Consider the following 14,746-nt stretch of genomic DNA (forward strand, 5'->3'; position numbering starts at 1 on the left):
ATGGACTGCTTTTTACCCTTGTTTATTATATATTTCAAGATGGGGCTTGTAAGGTCTCTGGTTAAATGTCTTAGCATTTCCAGGTTGTGGTTTCAGAGGAAATTCTGTCTTTGCTTGTACTTGTTCTCTTTTGGACAGAATGAACTCTCCACTGGGTGTTTTCTTCCTATTAACCTGGAAGATTTTTTTTTTTAAAAAAGTATTTTCTGCTAGTTTAACTTATTTAGCTGCCAACAGTAGCAAGCTGTGGTGGCAGATGGACTTCCATGTAGGTTTCCATGTATTTCATCTGGTACTGGAGCCATTGCCTGTTTACTGCCCAGTCAAAAGGAGCTCTTTAACCCTCTTCTTGCCATCATCAGTCATACCTCTCTTACACTGCCTTTGCATCTCTGCTGGCTCTTAGGACTTGGGTGGAGAGGTTGTTTTCTACCTGCTTTTCTCACTGAACCAGATTACTGGGGAGTTGAGCAGATGTTGGACATTGCTGGGAGCAGCCTTGCCCCAGCAGGGACAGCTGGTCATTAGATGGTCCTAGCTTGGCATGAAATCATATACTGAGGCCTTACTGCTTAATGGAGAGAATTCTGACATTTACAGGTTTGGGGTTTTTTTCAGGTTTGTGTTAAAGATTTTGGTCTTAGGAGTTCCTCTCAGTGGTAAAATGTTCAGATACAATGAATAAAAATACAAAAATGACTAATTAAATGGAATTCCTGGAATGCATGATACATTTTGTAACAATTTCATAGTAGTACATCTCTATCAGTTTTCTTTGTAGTCATACCAAGTATTTAATCACACAGAGATAGGGTTTATACTCCAGTGTGAAGCTGAGACTCCTGCAGGGAAGAAATGCAGCCCTGGGCGTTTGTCTCTAGAGCAGAGCCCTTGCTATCAGCAGTCCCACCTTAGGAGAGCCTTGGGACAGCAAATCCCCCACAGCCAGGCTCCAGGTTATCCTTGCCTTTCAACTCTTACCTTGCAAGTTGATGGGAAGTGTTTCTTTTTCTTTGTCTCTCAAACTCCTACAGTAAAGAAACAACTAAGAGAGTATTTTTGTACTTGTGTAAAACTGTAACGTGGCAGGAGTTCATCAGAATTTACACAACCACGGCTGACCTCTGTTATTTATTACATTAAGCAACTGGATTGGGTTAATTATGTCGGTTGAAGTTTCTGGAATGTAAACAAGGCTTTAGTGGTTGGTTGCAACTGCATCATGTTTCAAAATTCTGGCAGAAAATTAAAATTCCTCAAAGCTGAGTGTAATTCTAACAGATTTATCCATGATTTTATTAAGTTTTTAAGATATTTACCCTTGCTGAAGTATGACAGGTAATGGATTTGAAAAATCAGAAATCTTTTGATAATAAATCTAACTAGAAGGCTTTGCAGTTCTGGAATTTGTCTAAATTAATAATTGAAACCTGTTCTATCAAATGGGACAAGTTAGTATTGCTACATTTTCTGCTAGATTTCTTCATTGATTACACTCCATGCCAGTTAAAGTACAGGCATTCAGAGATTTTGAGAAGGAGTAAAGAGAGATGTGATAGTCTAGGTGATTTTTTTTTTCCTTTTCTTGTACCTTCTCTCAGACTGCCTTCTTACAGCTGTTTCTTAAATCCATCAAATTAATTCTTTATGCAGCTGTTTTCAGTAAATTTTTTTTGTGTTGCATTTTATTGTATTTAATTCCTTGATTTGGTTCAGCAAATGTTGGCAGAACTGTTTGTGCCATAATAAAAGGCATGGCATGGCATTGGGAATCAAGGTTAACAGAAGTAGCCTTGAGCTGGCTCTGTTTAAGTGACACTTCTGCTGAGTGTCTTACATGGAACACTTGGTTGTGTTTCTAGTTGGAAACATTATTCAGAATCTTGCATATTTGACCCACTTGCATTGAGATACCAAAAACCTGCTTAGATCACAGAAAACTCATTGGTGTAACTAAGTCTCAGTTTACTGATATCTTCTGGGAGGCTTAAATAATGCTTTCACTGAAAAAGTACATTGCTGTTTCTGGCTCCTGGAAAACCAAGATGACTGCTTATCTGACCATCTTCATCACAAGTCCTATTGGAAAACTTTTTTATTTTTTTATTTTTTTGTTGTTGCTATTTAAACAAATGTGTCTTAGTTTCCCTCTTCTTGCTTTCTGAAAATTTCCAGAACAGAAAAGTTTTATTTTTCAAGCAGTGAACAGGTCATTTTTCATAGGGTTTATATCTACAATTTAAGAAAATTAGGTACAGAATTTGAATAAGGAATACTCTTCCTGAAAGTAAACTTGATATAGTTAAGTTTTGTTTTTTTTTGTCTGTGCTTTATTTTGAAATGCAAAACTTTGCCTTCCATGCACACAATCTCAAAGAAAGATGGTTCTTCTCTCACAGTAAAAGATATGATCCTGCAATTTCCACGCTTTTTGGGAAGGTTTTTGTTTTGTTTGCCTAACTTTTTTTGTGAGGTTGAATTTGAAAATCATGGTCTATTGTAATTCTGATTTACTCAGGCTTTTCTCATTTGCCTTGCCATACCAGCATCCCTCCATCATCACGTTTCCATCCTTTTCCCTTATGCTGGCTCATTCAACTCTGGCACTTATTGCTCTGCTGATTTAACTGGAATTAAATTTTAAGGTTCTTCTTGATTTAGGCCATATCAGTTTTCCAAATCATTTTGTTTCCCGGGTGAACAAACCACAGGGCTAGAGAAAGAATAAAGGAGCAAATTTTATTTGTGGAAGGGTGCTGTGAAGCCTTGATTTGGGTGTGGATTTCAGATCTTATTAAGGCTTTATTGGGAGAGAAAATAATCCAAATGTAAGAGATACCTAGAAACACATATTTAGAAATTAATTCACTGATGTTTTAGTCTGGAATTGCTTTGATTGTGTTTAGCTGAAGTTTTTCAATTAAAAAATAACAAAAAAGGAGTATGAAAAGAAGGGTTATAAGGAGGTGTCACTGTCAGTCTTTGGTACTGAGCAGTTTATGCTGTGTTCTTACAGTAAGGCATGTTGATGTTGCTTATTTTCAAGAAGAATTACATTTAAATATCACAGGAAAAGCAAGGAAAACAACATCCTACTTTTACAGGTTTTCTGAGTTGGCACCTGCTTCTATTGAGAAAAGCAAGACTTCTCAGTTGTCAGGAATCCCTGCTATGGAGTGTTTACAGTGCAGCATTTTGCAATACACAGAGTATAAAAATATTTGGTTGTGGTCTGTGTTCCATATGCTGCAGCAGGATAAGACCTCTGATATAAATAATACACTTTTGTTTGTTTTTTGTAATTTTTTAAGCTAAACTATAGTAAGTCATTACTGTAGTTATCTGCTTACAAAGTGCATTGCCATCATGTAAAATTGGACTTACAAAACAGTCATAAAGTGTGAAATGAAATTGCTTTAGGGTTTAAGTATGCTTTACTCTATCCCCTGGGAGCAGCAGTTACTAATCCTTTAGTCACATGATGGCATACAGAAACAAAGATTTAAGCTCCAGGTGAAGCTCAGGTTAGCTTGTTGCTCCCCAGTGAATGATTGGCAAGAGCACTCAGAGCTGCTTATTGTCAACCTTGTCAACCTTGACAACCTTGACAACATCACAGACCAATTAATACCAACCTAGTGATGTAAAACCAGGTAACTTAAAAAGTTATTTCAGGTGTCTATTTTTTCACTTGAGCTGGAAGCACATTTTAAATTGTGCTAAGAAAGCAAAATCACACAAAAAATCAAGAAATAAGTAGACTAAGGTTGCTTGGCAAAAATAATATTTTTAATATTATCAGTGAGAAGTTTGGTTCAGATTGATGAGCTCAGTGTGACAAGAGTTCAGTAGGAGCAGGGAGATTGCAGGATCATGTGCCAAATGGTGACCAGCTGGCATGGTGAGATCCTTCCCAAGGTGAGACCATTCTTGCTCATTAAACACTTTTTGAAAAATACTTATCATAGAAGAGATCACAGAAATTCTGGCTGTTCCCTTTTGGAGCAGAAACTTTAGTCCACCCCTTAAACAACTGTTGTAGTCACCAACTTATTGATTAAATTTGGTGTCTTTTGTTCTTTCCCCCCAGATTTGTTACTTTCTTCAAGTAACTCTATACTAGGAAAATGATCCAAAATTAAAAATTAACTTTCCTCCTGACAGATTGTTTTAACAGGGATCAGTTTCTTAATCTGGCTCACAACTCAGCTACAGGAACTCTGCTCATACAGCTGGGAGAGCCAGGGAAGGAGAAGCAACAGTTTGTGCTAAACAGGGTATTCCCACTGAAAGAAATTCACACAAAATGCGATTTTTAAATCGTAATTAGAACTGGAAACTATAGCTCAAACAATTTAAGAAGATACTACCACTGTTTTATTACTTGAACTGAATCAAAAGATTGTTCATATTATCAGGTCCCTCACAGATTGGTAAATTGGCAGCATACCGTGGTATTTAAAGACACTGGCCTATTCCACTAGTACAACTAAATCTGAAAAAATATGTCTGTGCATTGCTGTTTTCCTGTCTATTCCTTAATTTTTCATGTTAAATTGCCTCAAGAAAATCTGTGTGCATTTGAATAACTTGCCAGCTTAAAAAAAAAAAAAAAAAAGGAAGTTTATTTCAGGTCAGTTTTTGTATGTTGTCTATGAGTCACCACTAGTTGATTTGAAAAGCCCCAGTATACTCAGGCTTCTTGAACCAAGAAGGAAGATTACATCACTTGAAGTAGTTTTTGAAATTACTTAACCAAACATACATGTTTGTGTGACCATTTCATAAGATTGATATTGAATCAGCACCTTTTCTGCTGAATTGGAGCTTGGATTTGGCTGTGACTGAATAGTCATTCAGTTCTGGTTTAGCTAATAACAGTTTAACACTTTTCCTGACCCTGAATTAGTTAGTTTAGGAAATAAAGAGCATTTAAAAGCCAAAAGCAACACATTATAGGGGCAGGAACTTTACAGCTGATTTTCATACGTGGAACTGAAACACAACGTGCAGTGTCACAGCTTCTTTGTAAATCTCACAAGTGAGACTCTAAAGCTGAAGTGAATCTGGTGTGCTCCACTGGTCGCAGTTTTGTACCTAGAAGTAAGAAATAAAGCCAAAGGGCAGAAAACTCTACTGTCCATTTCCCCTCCTAGTTTAAGGTGTGCCTGCATAGGTACAGTCTGGAAAAAAAAGCCCAAATCTCTTCAGAGAATTATGGAGATGGCTTTATTTGCTGGTGAGAAACTTGGCCATAGAGACCCCTTTGAGAATATTCCTTGCAAATGATAATAAAGAAACAAAGACTTTAATGTGATGATGGGAAGATGAGGAAAGACATGGTATGATGCTGTTTTTTGTGGATCACTCTGAATGCAAACAGTTCCCACGCTGAATAAGCTCCACTCTACTTTCATGAAAAACATAGCATTCAGAGCTTGTTTGGTTTCAGGTTTGCTCATTTTGATTTAGTTGTGGGCTTTGGTTTAGCTGACACTGATGCTGCAGTTTCTTCCAGGATAGCTGGATTAGCACAGCTCTCTTGGGATATATGAAGCATATCCCAGCCTGAGGAGTTCTTCTGCCACCTTCTGTGCATAATCAGCTAAACTGACAAACCCTCAGAGTCTCTGTCAGCAGACTTGTACTGTGTTGGCATTTTTATTGTCATAATTGCTTAAGGAGGGGAGGAGGCAGACACTGTATTTTTCATACACATAGGTGACATAGCAGCTCTTTGTATTGTCAAATCAATCTAAATTTTGACCTAAATGGAGCAGGAGGCAGATTTGCTTGAATCCAAACACAGCAAGTAACAATAATGGCCTCAGACACATTGTACTGATTGATTTCAGCCAAGGCATATCGGCAGATAACTGGTGCTAAATGCTGCCAGTACGTGTAAAAGGGGAGGGGTGTGCAAAGGGAAGTCAGTCACAGGTCTCAGTGTCAAAGCTCAAAACATGACAGATTTTTGTTTGTTTACTTAAACCAGCTTTACTACATTTTATAGCTTATGTCAGCAGAAGAGTTTCTCTGAGAGCTGGCACTAATATGGACAGCACTGCTGAAGTCTCTGTGCCTACAGGACTAGTGGCAAACACTTCTAGAATTGTTGAAGTTGTTGAAATTCCAGATGCTGTTAGCCTGGTGTAGCTGTTCTAGAGTAGTAAAACACAGGATGGGCAAACACTCCTACTTTTGTTTTCTCTCTTTCAGTTATAGGTCCTTACATCTATATTTTCATGTGTTTTTCATATTTATTTATAGTTTCCCGAAACGTTATCTTGACACATGTTAACCAAACCTTTGGTTAATCACAGTCATCATATAGCACTACATTTTCCATGGATTTGTATAGAAAGTAGCCAAAATCACTAGTTTTTTATGTTTTTCTGTGCAGTTAAATATTAGGGGGATGGTTCAGTTGTTTCTCTTGTGATATTATTGAATTCTGATCCCTGTGGTTCTCTGTAGAATTTTGTTTTGTTGCATGCATTAGAAGCTTAAGGAAAAATTGAACTTGTTTACCCAACTGTGTTGAAATTCCATTTGTATTTTGTCAGAATCATATTACTGTCCTTTACAGATGATTGTGTACTTGATTTTTTTGAAAAATATCTGTAAGTTCCTTTTAATTGAGCTGAGCATTTCATATTCGTTAGGGATAGCTGAAATTTTGTTCCTAGAGAATGAAGTTGCAAATGCTCGTGTTTTAAAAAGATGAAATAAAAATCTTTGAAGAGTGTGAATGACAAACCATAACATTGTTGGAACATTTTTCATCAGTTTGAAGTCTTTAACCATGTTGTTTGTATCTGTCATAGATCCTGGCTCTGCTGAACGCACAGCACAAAAACGGAAATTTCCCAGCCCTCCACATTCCTCCAATGGCCACTCACCTCAAGATGCATCAACAAGTCCTATAAAAAAGAAAAAGAAGCCTGGTTTATTGAACAGTAATAATAAAGAGCAGGTAAGAGAAGTTGTTATTATGCTAGAATATGAAACAATAAAGGATGTAGAGACAGCTGATCAGGAGCTCAGTCTCCTTCAAGGAAGCTCAGTTTTTGTACTCTTAAGGAATGGATATTCTTGAATGCAGTGGGGATAGGAGTTGGTATTATAATTTCTATTTGAATGCACTTTGATTATTGTTTTACATCTGTTGAAAAAGACCATCTGTGTACTGCTTAGTGATTTCATAAAGGTAACAAGATGTATAACCAATAAATGCAATTTGGAACAGGATTATTACGAATAATTACAATAATGAATAATAACAATACCAAAACCAACAATAGCTGTTTTTTTATTAAAACCATTAGCAGGAAATTTTCAGTAGCAGGATAACCTAGATTAAGAAAGGTCTCATAATGTCAGTGAAGTTCCTCATCTGCTTGCAGCCCTTTCTTACTGCCCGTTAGTCAGCTCCACCTTGGTACTCTGTATATTTCCTCCTCTTCCTTAAAATTTCTAGGCTGTGTACACTCTTACCAAAATAGTTAAATCAAAGAGTCACACTGACTTTTCAGTCTTTATGCTTGTAACCTTATTTTTATTGTCTTCTAAGTGCTGAACCGGTAGCATTTGTTGTCCTTCTTAGAACTTGACTCCACAAGACTTTGACAATTTCTGATTCACTGTATTATGCACATAGAAGAATTATATTAATTGTGTTGAATAGCAAATGTTGTAAAGCATCTGCATCATCTTGGAGTAGATTACATGAAATCAATCTTCAGCATTACTGAAATTACTTCACACCTGATGTACTAATGATATGCCTGTGTGTTTTTCAAAGTGCTTTTTTGTGTCACAGGGCTTTTTGCCAGTGTCATATAAACACAGGATTAAGTTCTGAGTATTCAAAGCACTTTCTCCTGGCATAAGAGCATCCATATTATCCTGGTACAATTGTACTGGTGAAGAAAGAAAATGAAATTCCTACTCACTGCGGTTGTCCTGGAACAAAAGCTGTGAATAAATCAGGCCTTAAAACTCAGTGTAAATTGTATTTTATTTCAGGGTAATCAGGAAGTGTAACTGTATCATGTGGAGGTACACTGGGGTCAGTTTGTCATTTGCTGAGCTTCACTGCAGCCTGGGTTTATTCCTTTACATCTTGGACATTTTCTGGGCAGATATTGCCCCTCTTAAGTCTGAGCTTGTTACTGTGCAGTGCAGAGATAATCTTGCAAACAGTGGAGTTGAATCCTTGGGTATTAATTTCCACTTTTTTCCTGCATTTAAAAATATATGTGAAAATGTAGTTGCAGTTGTTGAACTTGATAAATTCCCCTTGGTAAATACTTTTCTGTTTTCCAGGTATCTCAGACCTGAAATGTACAGGATAGAATAAAGTTGTGTATCTAACGAAGAAAACCTATCAGACTTGCTTTTTTTGCTGTGTTTATTACAAGTTAGCAAGAAAATATCATCTGTTTAGTTCTGTTTAGCTTTTACAAGTTGCTTTTCATTTGATGTTGTCTTGCATGTCAAATTTGAAGTGGGCATGCCTGAAGATTGTTGGGTCTAAATAGGTTCAAACTCTGCTCTCTGTGGTAGCAGGAGTTTTTTCAAAGATTCTTTCACTGCTGAGCAGATGTGAGCTGAGCATACAGGTTCTAGTTTAAGTCCTGAGTTTGAGTATGATGTAGCTGATAGCTGTGGTTCTGATTGACTGATAAATCTGTTTTGAGGTATCACAACCTCCCTGGAAACCTCTAACTTAATATTCTACATTACAAAGTGCTTTATAGCACTTGAACATTTCAAGATACCATTACTAAAATTACAGTTGCACAAAGCTTTGTATTACATGTTGTGGGTGCAGTAACAGATCTTCAGAATGGTGCCATCGAGTATTTAAAGTGCTGAAAATCAAGCCAAGAATTAAGGAATTGTAGAATGTAACTAAGGTGAAAAATCAGGAACTTCTGACACTAAATTGGTCAGTTATAATGTAATTGAAGTTGTCAGCTTGTTTTACTACTAGTTTAATTTTTTTAAATTTAAACTGAATATAAATAGTGATCTTTTTCTCTCCAAAACAGCACTACAATACTGTTATTTGTTTTCTTCAGTTTTCTCTGTCATTCTACAGGTCTTAATAATGTCAATAAAGCCTATAAAACAAGCGAACACCTAGTTGAGCTTGAACTTGAATAACTGTTAAAATTTTAACTCTTAAAACCTATTGCTCTCACTAGAACAAGTGAAAAGGTCCCTTGATACACTTGAATCATTAATTTTCAGTTTTTTAGTTTTGTTCTTTGGGTCTCTCTTGAGTCTCTAAACCCATTTTTGTTTTGTTTCTTAAAGTTGACTTAGGCAAAATAAGGTGATAGATTTCTAAATGATAAAAGCAACCTTGAACAGCAAGCCAGTTCATCTCATGTTCCAGCAAAAATTGACTTCTCTTCAGTTTGGATGTGATGATTTCTGTAGAAGTTTCACAGGTTTTATGTTTGTCTTAAAGCAGAATCTTTGAATCTTACAAAGTTAGTGTGGACTTATTACTTATGTCCACTTCAAAGTCAGAATATGTATTAAATTCTTCTGGTAATTTCCTTTATCTGCAGTGGAGGAAGTGCCCCATAGCTGCCTTTCCACATATAAGATTGAGATGTTGGTCTCACAGCTGCAGTGCATTTAGCTGCAAACAAAACATGTTTCTGCACTGGAAAGTACAACTTTCCCTTCCCCACTCTGGTTTCTTTGTTTGAATGTTTGTTGTAGTAATTGATTTGAAATGGACTTAAACCCTTATGCTGTCTAACTTATTCCACAAGATCTCATAGAACCATCCTTCTGAAATTTTTGCCATGTCATTAAATGTGTGTATAGAGAGAGTACAGAAGTAACACTTTGCCCATTTCTGTGGTGGGAACCAAGTGTCTCTTTGGGCTTTATCATCTGTAGAATAGAAAATGAAAACCACCAAAACTAGCACAAAATCATGTGAAACTTTAGGTGGCAGAGTGTTTATGGATAACACCTTTTCTTTGCCTAAAATATTTTATAGTGTTAGATTATCTGGGGTTTTTTTGAGATACAGTATCTTCAGGTGGGTTGTTGCTTCTACCTTGAAGATCTCTTATTCCTGCAAATAATTAGACCTCCTCCATTGTAAATACCATGGTTCAAAGTGGCATGCTGGTGCTTTCTGGGGACAATATTTATGCCCTGTGTGACTGATTTTGTTCAGGATGCCTCAAAGGTATAGAACCCACGTTTGGTTCCCCTCTTCTTTGAATCACATAGGTGTGATTGAGAGTCTCAGAAGCTGCAGATTTGTAAATGGTGTAGGACACTTGCAAAATGACCTGAGATTCAAGCAAAATGGTTCTTCAGACTACAGGTGTTTGGATAATTGCAAGTGAAGTCATGAGCAAGTGGTTTTACATCAAACAAAAAAATCACATTAAATGAGCTGTCTAAAATCTCAAGGCTGTTTCCTCCTCACCAAACCACCCCTGTAATGAATACCAAACAGAGAATTTGAGTTCCCTTGTCATTAATAAATAGAAAGTGGTTTTCCAATAAAAGTTAGCAACTCTTCAAAGATGATATAACAAACTCTGAGTATCTGTGGACCCATTTAAGCCATCCCAGGCTCTTCACTTCTTGTGTTTTGGTGTCAGCTGTGTCATCTTTGAGATGTCAGGCTCATGGGGAAGACCAGTTCATGCAGGTTACAAAGTTAACACTGTTTCCTAGTGCAGGCAAACCAATAGAGATGTGAGTCTTAAATTGTGATATGCCTTTAGGTGGTGAATGAAATCTCTCCTGTAGTGGCTGCTCAGGATGTGAATTGGCTCCTTTGTTGTCCTTCTCTACAGTTTGCCATATTAATCAAAATCAGCATTGGCTTGCTTCGTGGTACAAAGCTATAAACTGCTGCAAACTAGCACAGATTTGCATGGTGTTCAACTCCTTGTTTCAGGACTAACCTCTTCAGTTGTCCCAGGTTTAGCCACCACTAAATATCTCAGTATTTAGCTTGCACGGCCCCGTGAAATTCTGAGTTTAGAGGGCCTCATAGCTTCTACAGCAATACTTCTTTCTTGAAGCTGAAAATGTCTGCTTGCTCTTGTTGGATTGCATGTCTTGCACTCAATGTCCTCACTTGCCACAAAAAATTTATTTCTGGTCCTGAGTGCAAATTGTCATTCGACATCTGAATAAGCAGTCAACTTCTTTATGAATGATTCTGTGCAATGACAAAGATACTGTGCTTGCTTAAATGTTAATCAAACCCTGTAAATTGCTTTTTTGCTTATATATTATGAATATTATGATTTGAAAAAATGCAAATTTGTTTTGAAACCAAACCTGTTTTTCTTGCCTACATTTCAGTCAGAGCTAAGACATGGTCCGTTTTACTATATGAAGCAGCCACTCACCACAGACCCTGTTGATGTTGTACCACAGGATGGACGGAATGATTTCTATTGCTGGGTTTGTCATCGGGAAGGCCAAGTCCTCTGCTGTGAGCTCTGTCCTCGGGTTTATCATGCTAAGTGTCTGAAACTGACAGCCGAACCAGAGGGGGATTGGTTTTGCCCAGAATGTGAGGTTAGTTTGATATAAGGAGTGGATTCCTTTCTTGGTTTTGAGATTTAAACAGCTTTTTCTGTGTTCTGAAATGTTTCTGGTTTATCCCTACATTGCCTCTTGGTCAAGGTACCAGAAAAATTTGTACAGAAGAGGAGGCATCCATGGCTCTGCTTCACCACTTTTTCTCTGTGTGCTACCTGGCTTGTGTTTGCCTTCTTACCACGAGTCTCCAGCTTCCTTTGTGCCTCCAGCTCTAGAGAAACACCATTTCAAAGCGTGATCTCTTCATCAGGCACCAGTAATTCTGAAATCATTCTGCAGTTTTCACTAGTTTAACTTGTGCTTTTTCTGGTGGGCTGATCAGATTTTCAACAGCACAGAAAAAAAATGCACTTTAGGGTCTACATAAACAAGTGGGTATTTTGTTACTGTGGAAGAATTTAATCATTCCTCTCCAGTGATTTGTGGGGAGAGAATACTTAGCATTCAAGTATCTGTAATGAAAACAAATTGGTTTATGGCATGTTTTCCTCTGATCACTTATTTTGCTAGAGCCCAGGTGACCTCCCTGTCTCTCTCACATTGCTCTGAATCCACATTGTAGTTGGGAATTTTACATATTCATGTATTCACTTTGCGTGATCTTGAAGGTGCTGGATAATTTTCCGGTCTTTTCCTTTTTTCTTTTTTGGTAGCATACACAGGCCAAAACCCAGGTAAAACAGGCATCTGAAGTACTTACACTGCATTATTAAAAAGGTTTTGTTTTTTATAAAACAGTTCTTATCTTTCATTTGAATGCTAGAATGTTTCAGTGGAGAAGGATTTATCTAGAAATGTTTGCTGACAAAATGTTTTTTTAATCCGAACTTTTAGAAAATCACAGTTGCAGAATGCATAGAAACACAGAGTAAAGCAATGACAATGCTCACCATCGAACAGCTATCATATCTACTGAAGTTTGCACTACAGAAAATGAAACAGCCAGGGGTAAGGAAATTTTTGTTTTCTTCTTTAAATACTTGGATCATGTGTTTGTCATAATCTGGGGTTTGCTTCCTTTAGTGGATAATGCATATTTAGTTTATCAGATTGTCTGTGACAGCTTTTCTTCTGTCTGCCACCTGTCTAGCACAGACAGATTAGGTTGTACAGACTGTTTTGGAGTGCATTTAAAATGTAGTTTTATGATGTAACTTCTGGATGTATTTTCAGTAGGTGTAATGAAAATACAGTGTGGTTTTCCAGTGGAAGGTAGTGGTTTCTTACTGTCTGAAAGTGGACAATTCTGTATTGGATGTAAAAGGGGAATGTGGAGAAATGATCTCTTCCCAATATATTTACATGGACAGGAGCCCTAGGCACTGACACTGTTGCATTATCGATTATATGTGTTGAAAATGTAGCTTCTCTCTGTTATTACCAAGTGTTCTTACCACAGAAATTGGTTGTATCACATACTTCTAAAATGCTGAGGAAATTTCTTTCAGTGTGTCTAAAATGTGCCATTGTGTCTTGTAAATCACAACAGTACCTTATACAAAAAATCGTGACATTTTAGTTCCTGTTGTTCTGCTAATAATATATTACCTCACAGCATTTTATAATTACCTTTGAAGAATTTTGTCTGATAACACAGCTGGAAGTAGTATTAGAAAATGAGTGTTGTGTCATTGATGAACTGTTTGGTACTAGTAACCAGTGTGGTTATTTTTTCCCCTAACAGACAGAGCCATTTCAAAAGCCAGTTTCACTGGATCAACACCCAGATTATGCAGAATATATCTTTCATCCAATGGACCTTTGTACATTAGAGAAGGTTGGTATGAAGCTAACGGAGGAAGGTTTCTTGAGTTTGATTGCCATCTGTAACATTTCTAAAATGGCAGGGGAAGATGTTTAAAATTATTTTGATGGGTGGGGTGGTTTCTTGGTTATTATGAAAGTCAGTTCATTTACATCTTAAAAACAATCATATGTTAACTGAACTTCACTGTTTTGTTTGAGCCAGTAACAAGTGCTCAGGAAAAAATAGTGTGAAAAAGACAAGCTTACACTGCTGACTTCCCCCTATTAAATTAATCTGATTCCATGAATGCTCTCTAGGAGACACTTCTTAAAGCAGGATTTTCATTTGATCATTCTGTTTCATTTGATGATTATGCATCGTTGGTTCATTAATTAGGGAACATTTGATGCATATCCAGGGGTCATTCCAGACTTATTTTACTGATCATTCAACAAATAGTGTAATCTCCACTGCACCTGAGGTGTAGAAGAAAAAGAAACAGTCAAGAGGTGGATAATGAAACTCATTCTCAGTTCAATAGCCATTTGAAAGTACATATAATCAAGAAATTCTCCATTGCTTAATGGAGATTGAAGCATTGCTTTGTTCTGTCAGGACCTGGTGAAGAGACAAGTTTTCATTCTCTGTGTCCTTACAGTGGAGGTTGATGCCTTTATGGTATAAAGTATGGTAACAAAACCACAGGACTGATTTTATTTAATCAAATTTACCCACTAGGTAGACTGTAATATCAAACATATTGTCTAATGTACTGTGACCAGTATTTTTTCTGGGTCTTGTAAAAATTAAAACTGCTGCGAAGTGATAATACATCATTAGAGGAAACCAAAGACTGTTTTCTGCAGAAACATCATGTTCCTAACACTGTGTTAGGAAGCATGATTTTTTGGAAATGTTTGAGATGTTGATCTAAGTATTTCACTGTTTAGATTTAATTTAGACAGTTCATACATTTTTAGGGCAGTCAAAAGAATTTGAGAGATTCTTAAGCATTTAGAATCAAAAGTCTGCAGTAAATAAATACCATAGAATCCCAGACTGGTTTGGGTTGGAAGAACCTTTAAAGCTGATCTCATTCCAGCCCGCTGCTATGGACAGGGACACCTTTGACAGGACCAGGTTGCTCAGAGCTCTGTCCAGCCTGGCCTTGAACACCTCCAGGGCTCAGTTTTATTTATTGTATGACTGATAGAACAGAACATTCAGGAAGAAGCTGTCACTTTTTACTGATTTCTGTTTCCTGAGACATTCTTAATTTCTTCTTTACAGAATGTTAAAAAGAAAATGTACGGTTGCACTGAAGCATTTTTGGCTGATGCCAAATGGATTTTGCACAACTGCATTATTTACAATGGGGGTAGGTATTAATATGTA

General features: G+C 37.0%; 1 protein-coding gene across 8 annotated transcripts in view; it reads left to right on the forward strand.

Annotated features, from left to right (window-relative positions):
- The window catches only part of ZMYND8 (zinc finger MYND-type containing 8), a 48,105-nt gene that overhangs the window by 13,896 nt on the left and 19,463 nt on the right, over window positions 1-14,746 (forward strand). For 7 of the 8 annotated variants that reach the window (XR_009278822.1, XR_009278823.1, XR_009278824.1 and 4 more), the window contains exons 3-7: window positions 6,828-6,976; window positions 11,362-11,580; window positions 12,439-12,552; window positions 13,289-13,381; window positions 14,642-14,729. Coding sequence is in view for 5 of the 8 variants with exons in the window: in XM_058850461.1 (XP_058706444.1) it covers window positions 6,828-6,976; window positions 11,362-11,580; window positions 12,439-12,552; window positions 13,289-13,381; window positions 14,642-14,729 (663 nt within the window). In the remaining 3 variants the exon portion in view is untranslated. The remainder of the gene's footprint in view (window positions 1-6,827; window positions 6,977-11,361; window positions 11,581-12,438; window positions 12,553-13,288; window positions 13,382-14,641; window positions 14,730-14,746) is intronic. The other variant, XM_058850459.1, reaches the window with a different exon arrangement.

The sequence above is a fragment of the Poecile atricapillus genome, chromosome 15 (assembly GCF_030490865.1).
Source record: "Poecile atricapillus isolate bPoeAtr1 chromosome 15, bPoeAtr1.hap1, whole genome shotgun sequence".
Classification (NCBI taxonomy): domain Eukaryota; kingdom Metazoa; phylum Chordata; class Aves; order Passeriformes; family Paridae; genus Poecile; species Poecile atricapillus.